At 39.6% G+C, this 25492-nt stretch overlaps 1 protein-coding gene across 9 annotated transcripts in view; it reads left to right on the top strand.

The window, feature by feature from the left end:
* The window catches only part of ADD3 (adducin 3), a 3087715-nt gene that overhangs the window by 2313584 nt on the left and 748639 nt on the right, over window positions 1–25492 (top strand). For all 9 annotated transcript variants that reach the window (XM_044055712.1, XM_044055702.1, XM_044055704.1 and 6 more), the window contains one exon: window positions 21232–21370. In XM_044055712.1, the coding sequence (XP_043911647.1) occupies window positions 21232–21370 (139 nt within the window). The remainder of the gene's footprint in view (window positions 1–21231; window positions 21371–25492) is intronic.

Raw genomic sequence — 25492 nt, 5'->3', positions numbered from 1 at the left:
TAGGAATTATCAGGAGGACATGTGAACAATGATTTTAAAGTAAACTTTGAAATATGTAACAACATTGATGCACTGTTTGTTCTGAACAGTAATATTGTTGATATTGGCGACAGTTTCTGTATGATAGACAGTGAGTTTGAAGTTATGGAAAATACAAATGTACAAGTGTTATGTTGTGATGCCATGTCTGCTGATGATATTGGTATATGTAAGACTTATAATGCTGTTTTACATTCTAATGCTGTTTTACATTCAATTGTTGAACTGTCCAATGTAGAGGGTTGTAGCTTTATAGCGACTGGGACATCTGATGTCACTAATTTGGATGTTGAACATATACATGGTACTTTTATTCAAGATGATGTTTGGCTTAGCGACACTCAGGGGCGTGGGAGCAGTGTGGGGTCTGACCCATATAATTGCAATGCTGTTGGTACAGCACTGGGTATGAAGCACGAGATTATAAAGGAGAAGGGATTTACAATTTACAATTATACTGATTTAAACATCAATGAAACCTACTTTGAATTGTTTAGTAAAGGCAACAAGTTTGTGCCAAGTTACAATTTGGATATAGCGCAAGTTTTAATTAACTTGAAATTGTATATGAGAAAGTTAAATCTTCAATTGTACTTCTCGCTGGTTAGACCAGGGGAAGTTACATATAATAATAATCAGGAGTCTATGGTACTTAAAAGGAAGAGTACATTTATGCCACCCCCCCCCCCCCCAATGTAGAGATTAATGCTTTTGAACAGTTAGTTGAATATGACTTTAGGAAAATATGTTCTCAGAAGTCTATGATTAAGGATAATTTGACTAAGGGGGAAAGAATGGTACTTAATGAGTTCACTTCATCTAAACAATATAGGTGCATGAGACCGGACAAGGGAGGGGGGATGGTCATTATGCATAGTATAGATTACAGTTGTCAAATGATGAAAATATTAAGTGATGAAAATACATATGGTAGAGTCTCAATCAATGAGGTCAACAGGGCTTACCAGAAGATTGACATGTACTTACTTGATGCACTCTGTCAAGGGGTGATCAATGAGGCTGATTTTAACTATCTTTCAGTTAAGTTCCCCAAAATGCCAAAATTATTTGGGATACCGAAGGTGCATAAGGGGATGGAACATTTGCAATTTCGGCCTATAGTATCAGCTAAGGGGTCGAAGACTGAACCCCTAGCTGCATTTGTGGATTTGTATAGTAAAAAAGCATTAATTGATGCAGGGCATATTCTCAAAGATTCATGGCATTGTCTTGAGAGGCTTAGGGAAGTTGATTATATGGACAAAAACACTTTTGGGTTTTTAACAATTGATGTCATAAATCTTTTCTCTGTAATTCCACATGAACAGGGACTTGAGCTATTTTACAATAGTTTATTAACTAGCTCTAGTTTTGACATGGGAAAGATTGAGCTATGCCATGATTTGATGGAGCTTATATTGTACAACAATTATATATTATTTGAAGGGGAAATGTACCAACAGCTAACTGCTGATGCGCCCCAGTTTATGCTAATTTGGTTCTTTTGACATGGGAGAAGAGAAACATTCTTGAATCCAGATTTTGTGATAATATAATGTTGTACAATAGATTTCTTGATGACTTGTTAATTTTGTGGAAGGGGAATGAAGAAAGTGCAGAGGAATTTGTTGCATATTTAAATGATAGCACAGACTTTCTCAAATTTACATACAATTGGAGTACAGATTTTGCTAACTATTTAGATATTAATATTTCGAAATGTGAAATGGGATTAACAAGTACCATATATAGGAAACAGAGTTATTCAAATTCCATGTTACATTATTCAAGCTGTCATCCACTGCACCAAAGGAAGGGTTTGGTAAAGGGCCAAATGGTCTGTTTATCTAGACTCATCAGTGATGACGAGCTATTTAGAAAAGAAATATTTATACTCATAGGGATGTTCCTTGAAAGGGGCTATCCATTGGCTTTGCTTATTGGTATTAAAAGAGAGGTCTATAGGAAAAGAAAGAATAAATATATACCAATTTTGAAAGCTAGAGTTCATGAATTACCGGCCCCGGATGTTAAATGCAGTAATAACATGGGGGAGGGTATGCCAAAGTTTATACTTAAATATAATGACAAGGCACCTGAATTATGTGCTAGTCTCAGAAGCCTATGGGATTATTTCCTGAGTAGGGATACAAAAATGATTATAGGTAAAGCCCCGGTTATAGTTTATGGTAGGGTTATAACTTGAAGAATATATTAGAGAAGATAAATAATGGTTATGTGAGATCCCGTATGAGTAAATGTGGGTGTTGTAAAGGATGTAGAAACATTGCAGAGGGAACTTATTTGAGTGTAGCTGGATTTAAACGTACTATTGCCTGTCCTGGGTTGTGTAATTGCAGTACCAGGAATTGTGTGTACATTGCTTCTTGTTTGTCATGTGAAGCATTTTATGTAGGCATGACTACGAGAAGCCTCAAGGAAAGAATAGGAGAGCATTATAGTTCCATTAGAAGAAAAGATGAACACAATGCTCTCTATTTGCACACTAAAGGTTGTAGTGAATTTAAGAAGTTTTTATTTATTTTTTATTGTAGATCGAGTGAAACCCAATGCTGATTGTGACATCAATAACAGGGTTGCATTACGTGAGATGGAGTGGCAGATCAGATTGAATGCTACGAGGTTTCCTGGGCTTAATGAATGCATTTCCCTGAAACCTCAGTTGAAACATAGGGCCTATTTTATTTAAGTGTCATTAATTATAATAATTATAACATTTGATATGTACACATACACTTTACTGACGATAGTTTTATTTATTAATAATATTTTTTCTTTTGATTGTCAAGTAATGTATGTATGTATGGATTATCTGTTATATTTACAGTATTCATGAATAGATTAACATACATATATACATATATATATATATATATATATATATATATATATATATATATTTTTTTTTTTTTTTTTTAATGTATTGAACATATGTTTTTGGGTGTTGTTGTTTTTTATTATTATTTTTCATATATTAGTATGGTTATTTATTATGAATACATCTTAAGGATGATTTATTTCATAGGATTTTATTTAGCATCATCGTATTATCAGAATTAGGTTATTGTTGATTAACTAAACACTAGTTAAACAAAATAATAATAATTTTTTGTTAAGATGCATTGTGTAAATAATGTTTGTATTCAGCACCTTTGATAGGTATTTTTATGTGTTGGAAGTGACTAGAGTATAAGATTTCAACAGTAATATTTATTGGATAATTGAGTAATTGGTTTTAGGTAATGATATTTAAGAGTTGTGATGCTGGGTGTGTTCATACGACTCTGAAGAAGCCAGTTTTCTGGTGAAAGCGCTCAGTCGGTGTGCTTTTGATTAAAGCTTTCCTGCTTCTAGTTCCTGGTCTGTGCCTTATTGCCGTTTCTGCCGTACACAGTGGTCGATGGTTTTTGTTCAGTTTTGTTCTGAGTTGGTTCCTGCATTGGATCCAGTGTTTTTTGTTGGTGCATGCAGATATCACCAGAATTCCTTGCACTGGAGTATTTCTCCAGGCTGCCATTTCTAAAACGAATGCTAATAAGGGGTAGGCTGTTACTTTGCAGAAACAAAGAATAACTAAGTGGAGATGGCAGTAAATCTCAAGCAGTATATAAAAATGAGTGGTAAATAAAATCTAACAACTGGATCTGATGTCCTTTTCATTCTTCCTCACTAATGGGTTTGGATACGATCCTCGGATCCGATGTGGCTGCATATACTAGATTTCAGATCCAACTCTCGATTCCCTCTTCCTATAATGCTCTACTCCATCCCCATTGCCCCATATCTCATTTTCCGCCATTGTGGTTAGATGTAGGGTCAGCTCTTGAGCATAGTAAGCATTTTTTTCTTCTAGTAGTTGCTAGTTAATTTATTGTAGTTCTTAAAACTTGTTAGTCTTCTTTCTCTGTCTTCACTCTTAGTGGTCACTGGCATTAGGATCTTTTTTTTTCCTGCACTTTTCTTGACTCTCTACTCACCTTTTAGTAGTCTTCGTGTCATTGTTGGTATTACATTTTTTTTATCTAACCTTTTCATGTATCTTCCTTAGAATACCATATCTGGTATTTTTTCTCCCTTTCTGCCTAACAGCTACTAATTAAAAAAAAAGTTGCTGTTGTTGTTATTTCTTTCCTTACTTCCATGGTATTCTCCTTTTAATCACATCGGAGAAACCAACTGGATTTAAAAAATACACTTCTTGTGGGCATAAGATCCCAAACTCACATGCCCACAAGAATATGTTTATTGTCTAGGACTGGACCATCTCAATGCAGCCTGTTCCATTTCTGCTACTTTTAATCGTAGAGCATTATCAGAATGGCATAACAAGTTCATTCTTAAGGGATTACTTCCTGCTACTCCTGGAGCTCAAACTCCCTCTAAAACATCCAAACCGATTCCTTTGGATGCCAGCAAGAGGTCTCTTCTGAAGTCCCCAAGGGCTTCATCAGAGCCGTTGGAAAAAAATCTAAGAATTTTGGATCTGACCTCCTTGGATCCAAAGCCTTAATCTGATCAGAAAGTATGTGCTCCTCTTGTCGTATCCCCCTTACTATCTACTTCTTCATATCCTAAGTCCTTGGATCCAAGAACCAGTTCAGCTTGTAGAAGCCATACGCCAGATACGGTGAAGCCTGTTTCCCCTTGTCTGCCCACTCAACTATTTCAGACTCCGAAGACACACTCTCGACCCCCTTCCACGTCATCATCTAGAAGTCTGCCAGAGGTGGCTATGGATAGGATGATGTGTAAATTCCTCAGAGCTCAGATCCAAATGGTGGTTCTTCCAGCTTTGTCCCCTACTTGGATCCATGCGTGTTCATCCAAAGTTCATTGTTTTTCCCTCTCTGATCTGACCTATGGTTTTGGAGTCTCAGGATTCGAGATCTCCGAGAGTTTCAGCATCAGATTCAAGGATAGACCCTTCCCCCACTCTGCCAATTTCCCTGGCTGGCTCTGCTCCAATACTTTCTGATCAGAGTAGGTCTTGGTGCCAAGATGTCAGCACTGGATCTGAGAGGTTTAGGTACGGCTCCATTTTTGTCAGATCCGTCCCTTCCTCTCAGAGCCTTTGCCCCAGACAGGTTGGATTTTGATTCTGTCATTAAGGTTTGGATCCAGGGGTGGCCCCAACCTGCCTTCTACAGAAGTTTCGGCTCTGAGGAGGGAGAAAGGGACTTTCCATTGTCCCTTGGCATTCAAGGTGGTGGAAAGGGCTGTCCTCTGTTCATAGAGAACCATCATCTCGTGTCCCAGATCTTATCCGTTTCCCCTCACTGGCTGTGAACTCTGAGTCCATCAGACCTACTTCGCAGGGCCAGCCAGTTCCAGTTAGTCTCCAGGTAGTTCCCCAAAACTCCTCCCTATCTTCCGATACCTTCCCTGAACATCCCACAGAGGAGGTTTGTTGGAAGTGGATGTGTAAAAGGAGACACGTGGACTCCCCCATGTAGTCTCTCACAGAAGACACTGATTTTGATGAGGGAGAAAGATCCCCAGATCACCACCTAATCTATCCTTTGGAGATATTCTAGAAATGCTTAAGCAGAAAGGTGGCTGGTCATCTCAAACTCCTCCTCCTCCTCCTCCTCCTGAGGAATCTGTGTTCCTGGAGGCTTTTGGTGCTGGAACAACTATGTCTTGGGAGACTCCCCCCTGGTGGATGAACTGATTGATCTCGTTTCCCGCCAGCATGGAAGGAACTGGACACTGTCAAGCCCATACCCAAGTGCCTGGAAACATTTTTAGCTCCTCCTTCAGACTGCCCTCACTGGAGCAAAGGAATCCTAGTTGATGCTATGGTGGTGGTGACAGCCAGAAAGAAAGAGCTAGCAGAGCAAAGCTCTTCTGCCCACCTGCCGGACAGGGAGTCCAGAGGGTTGGACAGATTTTGAGAGCAAATGTTTGCCTCAGCTACCTTCCCTCTGAGGTCACTTAACTATTTAGCACATTTTACTAGGCTGCAGAGAGATTTGACTAAGAAATAATCAAACTCTTAAGTCCATGTCTGCTGAGGACTTCAAAAGGACTTCCTCTCAGCTAACCACTCTTTTGTCTATTTCAAACGTGTTGATAAGGCTAATCTCTCACACAGCTGAAGGTACCTCATGAGATGCTGGTTCAGGTATTGCCATAAGGAGACGCACATGGATGCAGCTAAGCAACTACTTTGCCGACCTCTTTTAGATGTCTTTTATTAATGCCTCTTTTGACGGCACTTATTTGTTTGGACCATCAGTTAAAGATACGCTTACCTGCAGGGAAAAAGATGGAAAATCCCTTTGTGCCATAGGAATCAAGTTTACTATCCCTCAATGGACCTTCTTTCGAAATCAGAGAGGTGGTAAGAAGATGTGGTTCCATAAATCTTTTTTGGATTCGTGTGGGGATGATTCCTCCAGAGGCAGAGGGGAAAAGTCTAAAGGCAGAGGAGGCCTGCAGAACCAGGGCTTTAGGGATTACTTTTCAGACAGGCCCTATCAGTGCTTCTGAAGTGCTGCCTGACTGTTCAACTCCGGAGGCAGTTGGGAGTCATTTCTGGTTGCACTTAGACACTTGGACAGATATCACAAAAGATTCATGGGTGCTAAGAATTTTATCCAGAGGTTACTACATACCCTTCTCCCTTCTTATTCCACAGGAAGCACAGGAAGTACAGTAGCTGCTAGAAAAAAAAGTCATCCAAGCAGTTTGAACCAGTTTGTGAAGAAGACAAATTTCTGAATGGTCATGATTCAGTCCGTCTAGCCTGTTCTCCACAAGGACAACTGGATGTACTCCACAGACCTTCAAGACTTGTACTACCATATAAAAATACAGATGATCTGGGAGGTATCTTTACTTTCAGCTAGCAGCCAGTCATTACCAGTTCAGAGTCCTGTCAGTTGGACTCACCACATCCCTCATGGTGTTTTCCAAATGTATGGCAGTAGTAGCAGCACACTTGAGGCTCCAAGGATTCCAGTTGTTTCCATATTTAGATGATTGGCTCCTCACAGGCCCCTCCAGGCATCAACTTCAGCAAGCCAGGGACTATTTGCTTCAGATTTGCAACACCTTGGGCATTTCAGTCAATCTTGCCAAATCACAACTTGCTCCAGTTTAGAGCCTGGAACTCATCAAAACTCTTTTGAGTGCTACTACTCAGGTGGCATCTTTACCTCTCCACTGCACTGCTTCTTTAAGACATGAAATACAGGATATTCTCTCTCACCCTTCTCCTCCAGTGAGATTAATGCTTCAGGCTCTGGGGTTGATGCCAGCTGCTGTAGTACTATTTCCCTTATCTTGCTTCTTTATGTGAATTATTCAATGGACCTTAGCTGTACAGTGGTCCATTCTGTGTCACGCCCTGTCTTTTAAGATAAAACGCACCCCATTTTGCATACATCACATTTGTTGGTGGATTCAGTTAGAAATTCTCTTTCTGGGCAGACCCTTTGTGCTTATGAATCCAGTTGCCACAATGACCACATACACCTCAAAACTGGGGTGGGCGAGCATTTCTTGGGAAGGACGGTCCAAGACATGTGGTCCCCCCAAGAGACCAAATTGCATATCAGCGAGAGCAGTCCTTTCAGCATTGTAGTGCTACAAATTGGACATCATATCCAGGAATAGAGCTTCTTTTGGTTTGGCAGTGCTCCAGAATATCCTTCCATGAGGGCCACCCAGGGTTTATCAGCAAGAGCAGTCCTTTCAGCATTGTAGTACTACAAATTGGACAACATATTCAGGAATAGAGCTTCTTTTGGTTTGGTAGTGCTCCAGAATATCCTTCCATGAGGGCCACCCAGGGTTTACGTAACTGGGGGACTCTGTTCCATTTGTGAATATGAATGAAAAGGACAACATCAGATTTATAAGTTATGTAGTCACCTAGGCATCTGTGTTGTTAATTTTCAAATATAATTTTTATTAATTTTTATATAGATAAACAAGAAACAGAATGAGTTGTAACAATTTGTAATGTAGAACATTGCTGTGTTGTCCATTTTCATAGGTTCATAGGTAGATACTAGGCTATCTGCCCTAGGGCATTTATAAGCCTAGCCAGTGTATTTGGCTTCCGCCTCCCTATTAGATTAGCCTACTGTGCCTCTGTAAAGTAGGTCACAGAAGGTACCCTTTTAAGATTAGTTTACTGTGCCTCTGTCAAGCAGGGACACAGAAGAGATCCCAGGGGTGAATTTGCGATTTCCCATCCACGCGTCAAGATTTCGCTTGAAGAGGGTCAGTGAGGGGCTATGTCTAACATGAATTGGGATTCTATTCCAGAGTGAGGGGAGCCTCTGGGAAATGAATCTGTCCCTCCAGCATGTCCAATTTATTTTTGTGCTGAGGTTTAGGTCCCTGGAGCGTGTAGCTCTAAGGGACTTGGATTTTTTGAGGTGGAGCATGTCCATTAATTCTGGGTTTGACATGGCTTTGTACGTCAGGCATAGATCGCCTCTGAGTAGGCGGTAAGCAACTGAGTAGAGCTGGAGTTTCTTTAGTCGAGCTGCATAGGACATCTGTTTGTAGCCCATGATCCTCTTGGTGAGGTACTTTTGGGGTCTCTCCAGTTGCTGCAGGTGTCGGGTAAGGTACATCCCAAAAGGGGCATTGTATTCAATTATGGGCCTGATGAGTGATGAGTAGAGGGGCACAATAACCTCTCTTGATCTAGATGCGAACCCTTTTGTGATAAGGTGGGCTATATAGAAGGTCTTTCTAACCACTTTGGCAACGTGATTATCAAAGGAGAGATTACTATCTACGTTGGTCTCCAAGTCTCTAATTACTTCTTCTGTACTTAATGGATTACCACCTATGTGGTAATTTGTGGGCACCTTATTTTTCCCAAAGGGGATGACTATGCACTTTTTAGCATTTAGCTTGAGGCCGTGGCTCTGGCACCAAGCATCCGTCTCTGTGAGACCCTTTTGGAGGATGCTTGTGTCTGCTGGAGATTCGATTTTGGCCCCCTGTCAGCCATAATCCCCCTGTGTTAGCCTGAACCTCAGAGAAGTATATACCGAACAAGAGAGGTCCCAGAACTGAGCCCTGTGGGACGCCACTTGTAACTGGTTTGGATTCGGACATGGCACCTGTGATTCTGACCATGTGGGTTCTATCTCTGAGCCAGTTTGCAACCCATCTTGTGATATAGGGGTTGATGTTTAAGCTGGTAAGCTTATTTATGATGCCCGAGTGGGGTATTGTGTCGAAGGCTTTTGCAAGGTTCAGGTAGGCTGTGTGGACTACCTTGCTCTCATCTATGGCTTTGGTAACTGTTTCAAAGAAATCAACTAGGTTTAAGAGGCAAGATCTGCCCTTAACAAAGCCGAATTGGGTAGGGTCCAGTGTCTGGTGGCTCCCAATGTCTTTGTTTATGAGTTCCTTGATAATATGCTCCATAGCTTTACAGACCAGACTAGTCAGGCTTATGGGGTGATAGTTTCCGGGGTCCGTTGTGGCACCACCTTTGTGGAGTGGGACCACTGTAGCTGTACGCCATTCTTTGGGTACATATCCTGTAGTAAGGCTAAGTTTGAACAGTGACTTAATGTGAGGGTTCAGTTCTTCTTGGAGCTCGTGTAAGACACAGCCTGGGACACCGTCCGGTCCCATAGATGTTGTGTTTTTTGCTTTGGAGAGGGCAGCTTTCACCTGTGCATCTGTGATGTCAGGGAGGTTACATTCAGTTGGAATAGGCATTTGCTCCTTTGGGGGGGAAGGGGGGTGCTCCTTCACTTCCCTCCCATCCGTCTCCAATCCTTTTTGCTTCTGGATGAACCTATTGGACTGTGTTTGGAACCTATTTTCCAGGTTTGAGCCCTGTCGTTATTTCTGTTTATCCTATTTTTTCTATTAAAACACTGGGAGATGAGGTAGCAGACTTGATCTGAGGCATTGGAGATGGAGTAGAGTATTATGGGTAGAGGGAGGAACTAGAGAGCCGGATCCAAAATCTAGTATATACAGAAGAGTCGGATCTGAGGATCAAGTCCGAGCCCTTTAGTGAGGAAGAATGAACATGAATATGGACAGCACAGATGCCTAGTTATGGTGAGTAAATAACATAATTTTGGTGGTAATCATCACTTTAGACTGCCAAATGTGCATCTTCCATATGTCACTTTACATTCTGAAACTCTGCTGTTTTTTTTTTTCTTATTCCACCTCTTTTTTTCTCACACACATTTGACTATCAACTATCTCCAGTGCCTCTCTTCAATCAGTGGGTCTACCTACTTCTCCAGACCCCCCCCAAGACTAGCTCTGAATTAGGATTAGTGTCAGCAAGGAAGCAGCATCACAGTGCAGCCGTGACAGTTTTCTCCCATATTTTAACTTCACCACCCCAGAGTGCATCTGGTAACACCCCAAGGATGAGGCATGCAGTGGGCATTAATACTGAACTTATCCCTAACTTCTGCCATGGGTGCAGCCAGTAGAATGCCCCACCCACAGTCTGGCAGCACTATGCAGTTGTTTCCCAAGTCTCCATCAAGGAAATCAAACCACAATGTGTGCCCCCCCCCCCACCAAGCAGGATGCCCATCCCAATTTGCAAGATCTGTTCCCTTCACCAGCTATTTTCTGCTTTAAGAAATAACATATTTTGATTGTTTGGTTGGAATTTTTAAAATTTGTATAGATATTTGAACTTTACAGAGAGGAACTCATTGGCTCATCTCATTTCTGATTAATTTAAAGTACTGCGGTCAGTACAGTACTTTCTAGCAAACGTAATGTGTGTGAACCTCTGAATTTTTATGTCACATGTAGTGGTTGTATTTGGATGGCGTAAGTGTTTGGTTAGCACATGACAGCTGCTGGCACATATATGTGAACCTCTTTTTATGTCAGATGTAGTGGTTGTGTTTGATTAGCATATGCCAGCTGCTCGATAACATTGAAGGTCTGTTTGTTCATTTATGCATACATACATATTATTGCTACTACTTGTTTTGAAAATTTCAAAAGTTAAGTTAATTTCAAGTCACCTCCCAAGATAAAAAATGTATTGTGATTGTGTTTATTTACATGTGTGAGGTGACATTCTGTCATCGGAATTCCATAATTTCTTGTAACTGTTGAACATGTGGAGTTGGCACCATACCTCTCAAGCTCTTAGAGTGAGAAATCTAGACAAAGCCACAAATAATGGGGGCAACAAAGGACCAAAAATAGGGATAATTTTTAAATCTTGCTCTTACAAACATAAAAGCTAATAGAATAGCAGGTTTTGCATTAGCATGTATTTATCTGAAGGCTATGAAGTCTGAAACTCAAAGGTCTGTCATTATTTTTGACTTCAGTCTTCAACAATTTGCCAGTGAGTTGCCGGAGAACCACAGTTTTAGGAAAAATGTACCAAATATATAAAGCAAAAATCTGGACAGCTTAGAGGTATGGTTGGCGCCGAAGTTAAGGCTGTGAGCTGTAGTTCCTGTGGTACAGGGTTTGAGTCCCTGTATTCTTATTTGCCTACTGTATGACCTTGAGCACGTACCTTAACCAGACATTTCTCCCGGGTTGCCCCTGAAAAGGGAGGGTGTGTCCAGTGGGTCTACATGGTAAGCAAGTGGGTATTACTACCAAAGATTTTAGGGAGAAGAAGAATATATTTTTAATCAGCATATATGACGTACTGAATTAATACCAAACTCTCTGGCAGTGTCACAGTCTCTTCCTGTTGTGGTAGTAAGGATTGCTGCAATCATCAAGTGTACGAAATAAAAGTAAAATGCTTGTACTGGGAGTCAGCACTTTCTTTTCTGAGCTTGCTGCCAAAGTTGAAGCTGAAAGATGCACTCAGAGCCAAAAAGCTGTGTAGTCTAGTAGGAAATGCAGTTACTTATCTAACTTTGGGATGGATACTACTAAAGTGTTTCCCAAAACGCAAGCAAAGCAAGTATGTATTTATTTAACTTTAATGAGTGATTGTGTGGGATGGTTCAAGGACCTTTTTCAGCTACAGTAAGGTAATGTGAGTTGAAACAAGTCAACACAAAGAACATTGATAAAAAAAAAACTGGAGTTATGCCATAATTGTCAAGGTGCTCTATGCATAAATTAAACCCAGCAGTTGAATAATGGAAATAAATCTGAAATATGCCTACATAAGCTCTAAGATTGTAGTCGATCTAACATGTCAATAACTCGGTGTAAGTAATCTTTTAAGATGGTGATAAATTGTTCACAAGAATGATCATTACAGCATCTTTGCAGATGCCCTTGTAATTCTAAATAAACAAAAAATGGTAGTTGGGATGCAAGGCTGACAGTTGCCCTCAAGTAAATGTATAATATTCAGGGATTGTCTGTCGTCATTTATGGAAATATATTTATATTATTTCTGTAGGGAGTGTAGTAGTTCCACTGAGAACTTTAAAACCCTATGATTTTTTTCAATGTCCCAAGGGAGATCCTTCCATGCTGCTGGTTTAAACTTAGTTCACAGGCACTTACTAGGCTGTTGATCTGTGGGGATCTTTAAGCAATTTGTTCGGTTTATAGGTTCATAGGTGTTTACTAGGCTCATGACCACAAGGGCCTTTTTAAGCCTAGCCATGCATCCCAAATCTTTGACAAGTTCCGGTATCCTTGATAAGTGTAAGCAGGAGCCTGGGAGATGAACCATTTACAGGTTGCCTGTGTCCATTAGAGACATAGGTGCCAAGCCAGGGATGAATTTCCTGTTCCCCATCCAATTATCTAAGTTACACCTGAATTGCATTTAGGGAGGAACTCTGTTTCACATGGATGGGGGTGCCTGTTCCAGAGACGGAGTAGTCTCTGGGATACAAACCTGTTTCTGCAATAGTTCCTATTTATAACACAGGCAAAGTTTAAGTCTTTAGAACAGGTAATTCTGGTGCTGTTTTGCTGATATGCAGGAGGTCCATTAGAGTGGGGTCTGACAGTGCTGTGTATGCCAAGCATAGATCTTCCTTCAACAGCCTGTAGGTACAGAATACAGCAATAGGGCCTTAAGTGGTCTGCATAGAGCAATTTACTTACACCCTATATTCTTTTAGTGAGGAACCTGTGTGGACGTTTGTTGGATGTGCCTGGTTAGGTACATACCAGAGTGGGCATTGTACTTTGTTAGGTCTGATGAATGCTGAATACAGCAGAACAAATACTACCAAAACAGTCGTGGCATAATGGTTAAAGTGTTTACCTTATAATTGCAAGGTGCAGGGCTTGATTCTTACATGGGGTAACTGGCTAGGCTTAAAATAGCCTGAAAGAGCAAGTAGAGTACTAACATGTGAACCTGTCTGAACCTAGGTATGCATTTTGTTGGTCAAGGGCTGAGTGGGTGGATTCATTTTTTTGTGTGTCACTGTTTGCATGTAATCCCATTGTTTCATTACAGCACCCTTTCACAGGCTAATCGCTACCAACTATGTTCTAATCTTACAGTAAAAATTGGACAGAGCTCGCGTTTACAGGCTCCCTCTGATTAAAAATACAAAAGGTATCCAAACTCAAAAACAGTGGCAGTTAAGACTGTGACAGTAGTGGAGACCACTTTTATAAGATTTAGCTTTTTTTTTTTTTTTGAAATCTGCGTTAGACTTTTCTTAGCAATGTGGTAATGGTTAATTAGCCCTGAAATTTGAAGTGTTTTTGTTCACATGCTAGATGAGCTTAATCAGATCCTTGTTGTACCTAAAGTTTTCAAGTTTTGTGAAGATTAGATTCGGTTGATTTAATATGATAGTGGAGTTCAGCTTGATTTAGGCCAGGATAGTTATAAGTCATAAAAGGATAATGGTCTTTTAAACTGGAACTAATCCCCAATAAAGTAATTATTTTGCAGTCAGTCTGGTGTTGCTTTCCTCCTATGCATGAAAGGAGCCATTAACTATTGGCCCTTATCCCTGGGTGTGGTAAGGATTTTGTTGGAGATCATAGACCAGCTGTGGAGGGAACCTACCACTGTTGGTAGGACTTACTCATTACGTATGTTACTGACCCTAGGTAAAAAGCCTATCAATGTATGTCAATCAGCAGATAAATGCACTAGGCCTAGTATATTAAACATGCCAGGAAAGCACAATGATGTGCAGAAACAGCACAAAAAAATTTAAAGATTACAGTGGAATCCATCAACCACTGTTTACAGTGGGAGAATACTGCATTTTTGGTCCACAAGAAACATTATGATTTGTTATGACGTGAATTTCCACAACCTTCACATATCCCACCGGTGCTGTCAGCATTGGAGGATGATTTTGTGATGACCTGTGGTTTCCCCAACAGTCAGCCTGCTCCCCCTAAGAAAGTAGATAGATTGTATATATCAACAAGCTCAATAGTTTTAAACCACTGCTTAAACAACACCTTAACCATTCCTGGTCTTGCACATGTTCATCACCAGGTTAAGACTTTGTGTGCACCGTACTATACTCGCCAAATACTCTCCTTAAACAGAATACTCTCAGCGTCTCGCTGAAACAGCAGAACGATTTTTACACGTAACTGCTGCCTGTATAATCCAACAAGTTGCACACAGGCTTCCACTGTATTATTTATTTTATAACTCTTTGGTCTTTCCAGTTTCTGTACTGTAATCCCCGACCTCAACCAGCAGCTATAGCTTTAATAAATCTAGTTGCTGCTAAACATTTTGTTAATTCTAATCATCTTTCTGAAAATGATGAAAAAGCTTTTAATAAGTTTGGGGAAAAATGAATGAATGCTTCTGCAACTTTGATATTTACCAGTATACACTGTTAAGGCTCATGTGCTGAAGTGTATTCTGACTGGGAAAGAGTGACAAATGCTTTATCAGTTTCCTCTTGTGAGGAAAAATCTACATTGTGTAGTTTTTATTTTTTATTTCACAAGTCACTACTCATTGTTAGAAATGTGTTTTGAGACTCTATATTCCTCCAGACTGGTACTGCTTTGGCAGCATTCTTGGAACCACTCAGAAATGTTGAAAATTAAATTCTGAATATTTTTTTGATGCAGATGTAGTTTTTGGAGACTGTTGCAGAAGTTACCAAACCATGTAATGAGAGAAGTAAGCTGATTCAGGGAACCCTTCTCTTTCATTATCCAGCCCTTCTTTAAATTCTCCAAGGGAGTCTCTGCTCTCTCTTCTAATGTGGCAAGAAACAAAATAAACAATTTTAGCAAGTGCTGGTAAGCAGATGTTTAAAAAAAAGGTGGCAGGGAGCTTCCAAAACAAAAGCAGGAACCACCAGAACAAAGGGCAGTCAAATAATTCAGAATGACTGTGAGGGACCTAGTCCCCCTCCCACCCTGGCTGTCCCATATCCTTTTCAGATAGTTTGAATCTCTGTCTCTCTCTCTGGCAACAGATTGTTCTAGACAAATTTCTGAATGTGATCCATCTAGAATGCCCTTGGCAATGGGAGAAAATTCCTCCTATTCAGTGGATTCCTTCTCATCTAGCAGGCCACTCTTCTCTTTCATCTTCTCTTACATTCTGTGCTGTCTCAGGGCATAATAGAAGCCCTTCCTCATCATCATTTATGGGAAGGATGTTACTCAAAAACATTAGTGCCAGGCCCCAAAATATGCAGCTAAATCCAGAATGTTTAGTATTTTTTGCTTGGAAGTGTTTTCATGGGTATTTTTATACCCCAAACAGACTTCAAAGAATTTTTGAGTTTTTCCACAGATACCTAGCAAATATTTGAGGTGAGATGGGAAAGAAAGAGTTAACTGGGAACATGATTTTTGAAAATGTAATGTGATGGCAGATTTTAAAAATTCCTTACAGTACCCTCAGAAATATTGGGGGAGCAAATGGCTGTAACTAAATTTTCTTTTGAGCCAGAATCTGAAATGCCTGGACATAGTAAGGTCTTACTTTCCATTTGCTGGCAGCATGGTTTAAAGCTGCAGTGAGTACACCGACAGTGCAAGGTTATAATGCCTTCCACACTTAGACCAGCTACTACACAGACAGGGACTAAAGGTGGAGGTGTCTTGATTTTATATCAAAAATAAATATATCTCAAGGCTGGTCACACAGGACAATGGCTACTCCATGTTCAAATCACTATAGGCAAAATCCAATAGCACTTCCTTGCAAGCTGTAGGTCCCCGTCTGTGACCCAGGAAAACCCATACCATGTATTTAAAATTATTGGAAATACTCGCCATCCAGTCCAATACCATATTTATGGGCAACTTTAATTACCCCACTATTAACTGGGAACCTATACAACAACAAATGTATAGGCACAGAGATTCCTTGATTTTGTAAACACAAACTCCCTGGACCAGATTGTCAATACACCAACCCAGAGGTGCAACCATACTGGATTTGGTCCTCACTAATGTTGGGAGGGTGCTGCACACCACCTAGTATAATGTTTTATCTTTTAAGGCCAAACCACAAAGTGGTCTCCTTTGAAGTAAAAATCAAACCACAAAATGGTCTTCTTTGAAGTAAAAATAAAACCTGGACCTGCTGCTAACCCTGGAATAACCAGGAGCTACTTTAACACTAACTTCATGCTATTAAGTGATAACTTGGCAAAATTTGAAGCCTCCATAAACTCTGAGAATACTGGTGCCTATGCAGAATTGTTCATAGGCACCGTGTACAAGCATGTTAATAGCGGCAGAGAGACTGCTGTACACACCAGGAAGAAGAACAGAACTAACTCAAAAAACAAACCACCCTGGTAGAATCACAAAGTAAATAGGCTGTATAAAAGAAGGAAAAATCATGGCAAAAATTAGGAAGTACAGCACCCAGCAGGATAAAAGCACTGTCATCAAACTAAACAACTCAGAGGACAGATAAAAGACAACTTTGAGGTAAATTTGGCTTCCCAAGCCAAGGACAATCACAAGGCATTCTTTAGCTTTGTCTCCAACCTCAAAGGCAATACACAATTGTGTGCAGAGCTCATTGTAAATGGAGCCACCTATTCTGAGCCAGAGGATATAGCAAATGTACTGACCAACAAATTCAGCTCCAACTTTACCCCTCTCTCCCCCTCAACCTTCCCTCAGGAAATACCATCAAATACAACTCCCCCTGCTATCACTAGGGAACAGGTCCTTAATGGTGTCTCTCAGGTCAAGAACACTGCATCAGTGGGCCGCCCAGACACTGTCCCAGGATACCTTCTAAATACCATGAAACATGATCTATCAGGCCCTACGTAATTGCTGTGTAGCTGTAGCCTCCAAACAGGCTTCATGACTCATGAATGGAGAACAGCAACAATCATCCCTCTGCACAAAGGTGGGTCATCTACAGACCCGTAATTCTCACTAGTCTTGTATGCAAAGCCATGGGAAGAATTATCATGGAAATTATCAATAATGATAAACCTCCAGACAGTGGACCCAACCCAGTTTGGTTTCATCAAGGGCAAGTCATGCCTACTCAACCTGGTGGACTTCTTTGAGATGGTCACCAAACAGTGGATGAGGGCAAGATGGTTCACACTGCCTACCTTGACCTCGCCAAGGCATTTGACACAATACCCCCCACCGGCATTGTTGACAGACTCAAGAGGTTAGGTACAGACCCATATGTCACCTGGTGGATAGCCAGCTGGCTCACAGAGAGGACGTAGGAAGTTAAAATTGTGGAGTCCACCAATACAAAGAGGCCAGTCACAAGTGGAGTCCCTCAGGTGTCCATCCTTGGACAACTTTTTTTTTGGCATTTACTTCTATAAAGTCAAGGCCAGTGTCATTGGTCTCTGCCTGACTTCATTTGCAGATAAACAACTGGTGTCAGAGCCATGGACTAAAACTAAATTCCAAGAAATACATAATAGTATCCATCAGGAAGTCATTCACCCCGGGTAACTATCATATTAACAGCAAACTCCTTAGAGATGACCCAGTAGTCAGGGACTTGGGGACACATACAGACAGTAATCTAGCCTTTGACCATCACTTGTCTACAGTAGTGAGGAAATCATTCTATGTTGAGCAGCTTGTAAACAAAGGTATGGCATCTAGGTCCAAGGAAGTATTTGTATTCGGCATTCATCAGACCTGTCACTGAGTACAATGCCCACTTTGGTATGTACCTAACCTGGCATTCCTAAGTACTTTGTGGCATTTAATGAGTGAAGTGCTGCAATGTACTTTATATTATTTTCATTATTTATTTACTTGAGCCATTTTTAATAAAAAAAAGCTTTGTAAACTTTTTGGTTAAACCACAGGCCAAATAAATGTAATGCATACTTCTGTGACATCAACTGAGGAATAACATGAGGTGCATCCATGGACACTGATGAAAGTATCTTTGTGCATACGTGATGATGCATTGATTATAGTCTATGGACGCACCACATGCTTTTCCTAAGTTAACATCACTCAAGGTTAAGGTTTACTGCTTAGCGTCGGTGACAAAATCAAGGGGGAAGATGTATTTTTAAAAATCATTTATTAAGAAAGGAGAAACTGAAAACTAAAGCCAATAGAGTAAAAATGTGGTTAGACACATTGACCACCGTATACTGTGGTGGCAAGGTACATTTATTTTAATGAACAAATCGCTTTAAGAAACCTAGCTTTATATTGCCATGGTAATAAGCCGTTATGTTTTTCAGTACAAATATCCAAAGACTGGGCCGAACAAGTATATGTTGAGTAATTTCACTTTCCCTTCATCCATTAGAACTAGTGGTGCTAAATTGGGGGTGAATGTGCAGTTACCCATCCATGTGCCCAAATTACATTTGAATAGATTAAGAGAAGTACTGTGGTTTATGTGGAGTGAAAGTTGGTTCCATAGGTGTGGTATTCTCTTTGTTACAAACCTATCCCTCTAGGATATTAATAGGCTTTAAGATACTCTGCATGGTGTTTATGGTTTATGTTCTTGATTTTTTTTTTCCAGTAAGAAGGTGTTATGGTCTTTGCAGCTGTGTCAAGTGTTTGGACAGGGACATAGCAAAAAGGACATTATGCTCAATGATCAGCCTAATGAGGGCTGAGTACCGTGTGACAGTTACACCCCTGGATCTGGACACCATCCCTTTAAGATACAAGCTGTGCAATGAAAATGGACTTCATTACAGTAGTGGATATGTGCTGATTGAAGGGCAATTTATTATGAATGTAAGTTCCTAGATGTCTAACTGCAGGATCCATTGCTAACTGATTGTGTGAGATGGTCCACGGACGTTTTCTAGCCAGGGTTATTAGCAGCAGCAAACAAGGTAATATGAACTGAAAAAAATCAACACAAAGAATATTGTGTTGCTTCTTGAAGACTGTGATTATACAATTCTTGGTATTAAGTTTTAGTCCATGGTTTTGACACCAACTATGTGTTTGGGCAGGCTGTCTTGTGGATTCCTGGTGTCCTCTGGGGTGTTCATGATGGCACCAAGTCTGCGTTCATCTGCAGACCTGGTCAACAACAAACCTTTAACAATAGGTTTGACTTCAGAGAAGTAAGTGCCAAAGAAGAGTGACCCAAAGACTGAACCCTGAGGCACTCCACTAGCTACAGGAGTTTTGGAGGAGGTGGAGACACCTACTTTTGCTTCCTGAGCTGTATTTGAGAGCCATTTTGCTATCCAGTGAATTCGGTTAAATGAATTATTAAATGATTCTTCTCCAGTACATTGATAAAATGGTGGGTGTTGACCCTTATGCATATGTCTGTCTGTGTAAATTGGTGTCAAGGACTATATTTAGATTTTGATATGAACCATAAATGGGACCCAGTTGAGTTGTGTGTTTGCATAATGGAGTACCTTTCTTCTTGATAAGTTGAAAAAGCTACAGATTTTATCTATGGTGACTGAAATGTCTATTATAGTAAGAGTTTTGTATGGTTAAAAGAGGCAGAATTTTAGCTTGGGAATCAGCGTATTTGTTTTAATAACACTCCTTTGATTGTATTATAAAGTGAAGTTGTAGCAAAATTTGGTTGAATTGTGTTTTTTCCAGTTGCCTTGTCTATGTGGGGAGTATGTATCAACTATTGTTCAAAAAACAAGTTATTTTTGCTGACTTTTGAAATTAGGTTATCTTGCAGGTCTTTTATTCTTTATGATGGTTACCGGACAACTTTTGGTATGTACCAAAGATTGTAGCTTTCAGTTTGCTGCAGCAGATTACCATGTAATGTGGAGTTTAGCCAGTTTCAAAGTCTAATAAAGTCTTTGTACAAAGTAGTTAGGATTTTTTGATTGATTCATTTGGTTTGAGGGAAGGATGATATTTTAATTGTCATGAATAATGCAGTTAATAAATTCATGGTCACATGGTAGTACGTGTATGAAGAAGCAAATAGTATTGGCTGTAAATTGAGCCCAGCAATACTTCTTGGAAAATGACATGGAGTTTCTGTAGAAGACTGTTTATGTAGGCACGAGTAAACCCATTGTAATGTTAATTCAGTCTGCAAATCTATATAAGGCTAAAGTGTTGAAACAGTAGAGAATGGTTGACTGATTCAGAAATGCGTCTGAGAGGTACAAGCAAGACTCCAATAAGATAGCCCTTCTCCATAGATTCATAAATTTGATTTAAATTGTTGCTGTATAAGTTACCATGAGGTTGTTGTATCCATCCTGAAAGACTTGCTGATTGCTGGCAAGTAGGATGAATTTGTTGATATGGTCTTTGACTTGCTTACAGAATACATTTTCCAGATTTGTGGGCACTAGACATACAGTAGCAATTGGTCTGTAATCTTAGGAGATATTTGGATTACTTATTTTGGGAATGATGCTAATAAAGGCATGTCTTCAGCTATGTAAAATTATCCTTATGATAATTGTTACATTGGCAATGTGTGCAACTGGTTTAGCTGGCAGATACAAAAATGGAATATGTGCATCCTTGTGCCCTTAAATGTGTCTAATTTTTAAGGGACTTGTAAACATCTTTAGTAGTAAGTATTCCAAAAGGTATTAGATTGCATGATCTGATATAATTGTGTATTATGAGATTTACGAGCTGTAGCTGTCTTGAGTGAGCCTAACACAAGATACTGCTTTGAGCCATCTTGATTTCAGAGGAAACAGTATTTTTCTAATAGGTATAAGCTATACGAGGTGGCTAGTGCTGTAATCTAAATGTGTATTTAATAAAAATAATGTAAGTATCTTTAGGAAAGAGTTGTGAAAAACGTGCAGAAACATTAGCAGCTATGTGGTTTTGGTATCCAAGTTCTTATCCTTTCTGTTCTTTTCTCAGGCTTTTAGGGAAGAACTGGAGGGCCTCATTCAGGAGCAGATGAAGAAAGGTAGTAACCCCACTGGACTACTGGCTTTGCAACAGATCGCAGACTTCTTCACAGCAAACAGTTTCTCAGGTTTTGCTTCATCTCCTCTCAGTAAGTAAATTATGAGTGGTAAGTAGTGGATGCTATCGCTGATAATGACATGCAGTATGCTATTTGTACTGTTCTAAATGCATCTTTATTGTTTTTTATTTGCAGATAAAAAATTTTTTTTTTAAACTAATGTTTAGGTAATAAACATTGATTCCTTATGTATTTTACCTACAGTCACGTTCATTCATTAACTTTAGCCTGTTGTTGAATATTAACAAAAGCAAATTTTGGTTGCTGGTCCCATGGAATAGAGGGATGCAGCCTTACTACCATCCAGACAATAAGGATTCATTAAGTAGCCTTGGTGCTGGAGAAAGAGAGGAATGTCTAGGCTTTCTGCCTGCTTACCTTTGTTTGGGAATTATGGTCCTCAGTAGAGACTAGGGAGTGTATGTGAACACCCACTTACAAAGGTAACAGGACTCCATGAGGGTTATGCCAACGTAGAAGTGGATGACAGTGCTTGAACCAACTTCTGCATGCCCACCCCTAGGATGTTTTCTGGAACACAAGTGAAGAAAAGTGTAAAGGAAAAGCCCCTCTGCTTGCAAAGGATAAAGACACGACAGCAGCTGTGATGGTTGACAGACACAGGGGAGAATAAAGTGTTGTGGAACCCTAACATTATTTTAGGAGCAGATAAGTGTCTCAGTGTTAGCAGGTGAAAATGCCTTCACAAACATTTCTAGAGCACTCTGTGATTCCCTGTGAATGTTTGGTTATTTATAGTTGTAAGACTGTCTAGTTTTCTATAACTCAGTTTCTGTATTTTTTAATTCATCCAAATCTTTTGGTTTCCACTATCTTGACAGGAATGGACCCCATTCCTAGGTCAAAGTATGCATAAAGTTCATGAAATTAGTATTGTTTCAGTCTTTGATGTCAGATAGAAGTGATCTTTGCAGCACCCGCAATGTGCCCAGTATTGACTCCTGCAGTTCGTATGGAGTTGCATGTTTCAGTAACGTATCTAAATACAATTGTAGATTCTTTTTTATAAAACCCGTTGCTCCTGCTACTATTGGTACTGTCTGGGTATCTTTCTTCCACATTGCTCTTTTTTCTGCCTGCAAATCCTGATATTTTATGACTTTGTGTCTCTCTGTACGCAAGGTACTGTAGTCACTGGGTGTAGTGATGTCAATGATCAATGCTACTTTTGTCTTCTTTTCATGGACCACTATATCTGGTTCTCTTGCATCCATCTTTTGAACTGTTGGTAATGGGGATCCCATGTGATGTAGACTTCATTATTTTCTATGATGCTTTGTGGCTCATATTTCCAGTGTTTTTCAGCTACTTCAATACCACAATGTGTACACAATCCCCAGTGCAACAGTCTTGCCACATTATTATGCTTTTCAGTATACAGTCCTTCTGCCATTGTTATATCACAACCACAACACAAGATATGCAGTTGTTTCCGATTCTGTTTTACAAAACCTGTTTCTCCCACATGTTCAATGGACTTTGTAAATCAGTGTGCACGTAGTCCACTATCTTGGGCCACCAGTATTAACCTTTCATCTTTTAGTTTGAATTCACCTCTCCTTAACCATTCCTGTGTTCGATCATGATCAACATACAGTTGTTCCAGGAGTTTTCTATACTTGCAACTATATTTATGCATTTTCCACATTTCTTGCCTTCTCATCTCATCCTTCACCTTATATTCTTTCTTTTGTTTTTTTTTTGGGCACATTCAGTTGCTGCCTGATTTTTATCTACTTCTGATTTAATTTCCATTCCCACTTGACATGGATATCCTTCTGCTAGACTAAGAAGGGAAGTCATCTTAGATTTATTCTCCTCATGTTTCAAAACTTTCACTATGTTTGGATCTTGTAAGGTCAGCAGATATGTATGCAGTCCCACGATGTAATCAATTTCAAGGAGGCCCATACCTCCTTCGGAACAGGGAATATATAATCTTGGTATTCACTGATTTTTGTAAATAATTTGATGAGCATGAAGCATCCTCCTTGTTTTTTTTTTTCCTGCCTAATCTATTCAACACCTTTTGGGGCCAGTCAGTCACTCCAAAACTGTAAGTTAGGACAAGAAGAGCAAATTGGTTTATAGCTTGAGCTTTGTTCATAGGTGTCAAAACTGTTTTCAGGATTAATTTAAGTCTTCTAAAATATTGAGAGTTTTATTTGCATTTGTTCATGTTTTATTTTTGATCCTTCATCAGTTCCCAAATATTTATACACTCTGTCTTGCTCACGTTCTTTTATATCACATTCTTGCCCCAAACTGATGTTTTCTTGGTGCTACAACTTTCCTGCTTTGAAGGTTGCTTTTGCACATTTATCAAGACCAAATGACATTCTTATATCATCTGAAAAAGTTTTGACTATTTGCAGTTGTGCTTTCTGTTCCTCATCTGATGAGCTATACAGTTTTAAATCATCGACAGAGAAGATAAGTCTTTACACTTTGTTGCTTTCTGAGAGCCAAATTATAGCCATAACTTAATCTGTTAAACAGACAGCTTATTGGGTTAAGGGAAAGGCAAAAGAGCAACAGTGACAGAGTCACCCTGGAGTATCCCCCTTTGGATTTTTATCCTTGGAATAATAATTTATCCTTTATCATGGCTTAACTGCAGAGTGATTTGTCACTCTTTCATGGATGCTGTGATGTAGTTTATCAGTGTAGGGTGTATCTTGTATATTTTTAAGCACTCTTTTATCCATAAATGTGGGATACTGTCAAATGTTTTTCTAGTCTATCTATGCCATACATAGATTCTTCCCCTTTTTACAGTTCTCCACTATGACTTTACCAACAAATGATCCTTTGTTCCATATGAATTTTTTGTATTACACTTTTGTGCTGCGCTAGCGTTGTCGCCTCACAGTAAGAAGTTGTCCTGTTCGATTCTCAGCTAGAGTGTCTTCTGTGTGGAGACATGCATGAATGGGCGTACCTTCGTTGAAGGTTGTGTGTCAGGGCCGGCAACTCAGCATGTAAAAATCTACTGCCAGTCAATAGCGGACCAGAGTTCCGCTGTGGCGACCCCTAACCAGGAAAAGCCGAAAGTCACAACAACAACACTTTTGTTCTAATGCCATATTTAAGTTTACTTCTAAATGACTATAAACATTGTTGGCATCAGTTCTGGTGTGTAGTTTATACCTCTTCAGAAGGCAAGTTATTGGTATGTAATTTTTAGGGTAGCCTGCAGGTTCACTCTTAAGTAGGAGCATTGTTTTTCTATTGCTAGACAGGCTGGTTTCTGTTTGGGTGCTCATATAGATAGTTCTTACTCATGGCTAAATCTTCATGCAAAGATGGTAATACTTTTAGCCGGAAGTTAGGTACTGCATCTGGACATGGGGTTTCCAGTTAGAGGCTTTTCTTAACTTCTCTCTGGCCATTACTTTATCCCATTTCATATCCTATACATTTCAACTTCTTATTCTTTCTTATATTTCTTCTAGCCGTTTAGCATCTTTATGTTCCACAGGATCTTCATAAATACTTCTCCAAAATGTATCTATTTCTTCTATTTTTGGTGGTCTTTCATTTCCTTTTACCTTTTTTTCCCCAATTCACAATAAACATTTTGGGTCATCAATAAATTGCTTATTTTGTACTTTTCCTATGTATTTATATGTGTATCTTCGAAGTATTTCTGCCTGTGCTGATATTTTTAATTTATTATTTGCAGTAGTGCATGATACATCCTGATCTGTTATAATACTGCACATTGCTTTTACCATGTCTGTCTTTCTGAGTATTTTTGTTGATCTGTTCCCTCTTCTAACAGTGACGCTTCTTGTTTTAATTGATTTTTAATTTTCTGTATTTAATACTTCCATGATGACATTCAATTTCTCCCTGTTCTTTCCCTTACTACACTGTGTTCTTGTGGTAGGACTTTATTATTAATTTGGCTGCACAGTGATGTATCCTTTTTACTTCTGTTGTGTCACATAAATCTCTATGGACACTCCTAATTACTGTGTTCTTTTGTTTTATCAAACTTCTAAATTTTGGGGTTTTATTGACCTTCTGCAGTCTATTTCTTTCATTGATCTTAATATGTCTATCTGTCTATGTTACATCAAGTAACTCTTCACTTAGATCATTTTCTTCTAAACTGAGGGCATATTC

This window comes from Protopterus annectens, chromosome 14.part0 (assembly GCF_019279795.1).
Source record: "Protopterus annectens isolate FY-2018-M chromosome 14.part0, PAN1.0, whole genome shotgun sequence".
Lineage (NCBI taxonomy): Eukaryota > Metazoa > Chordata > Ceratodontiformes > Protopteridae > Protopterus > Protopterus annectens.
This window is presented reverse-complemented; position numbering and strand designations above follow the sequence as displayed.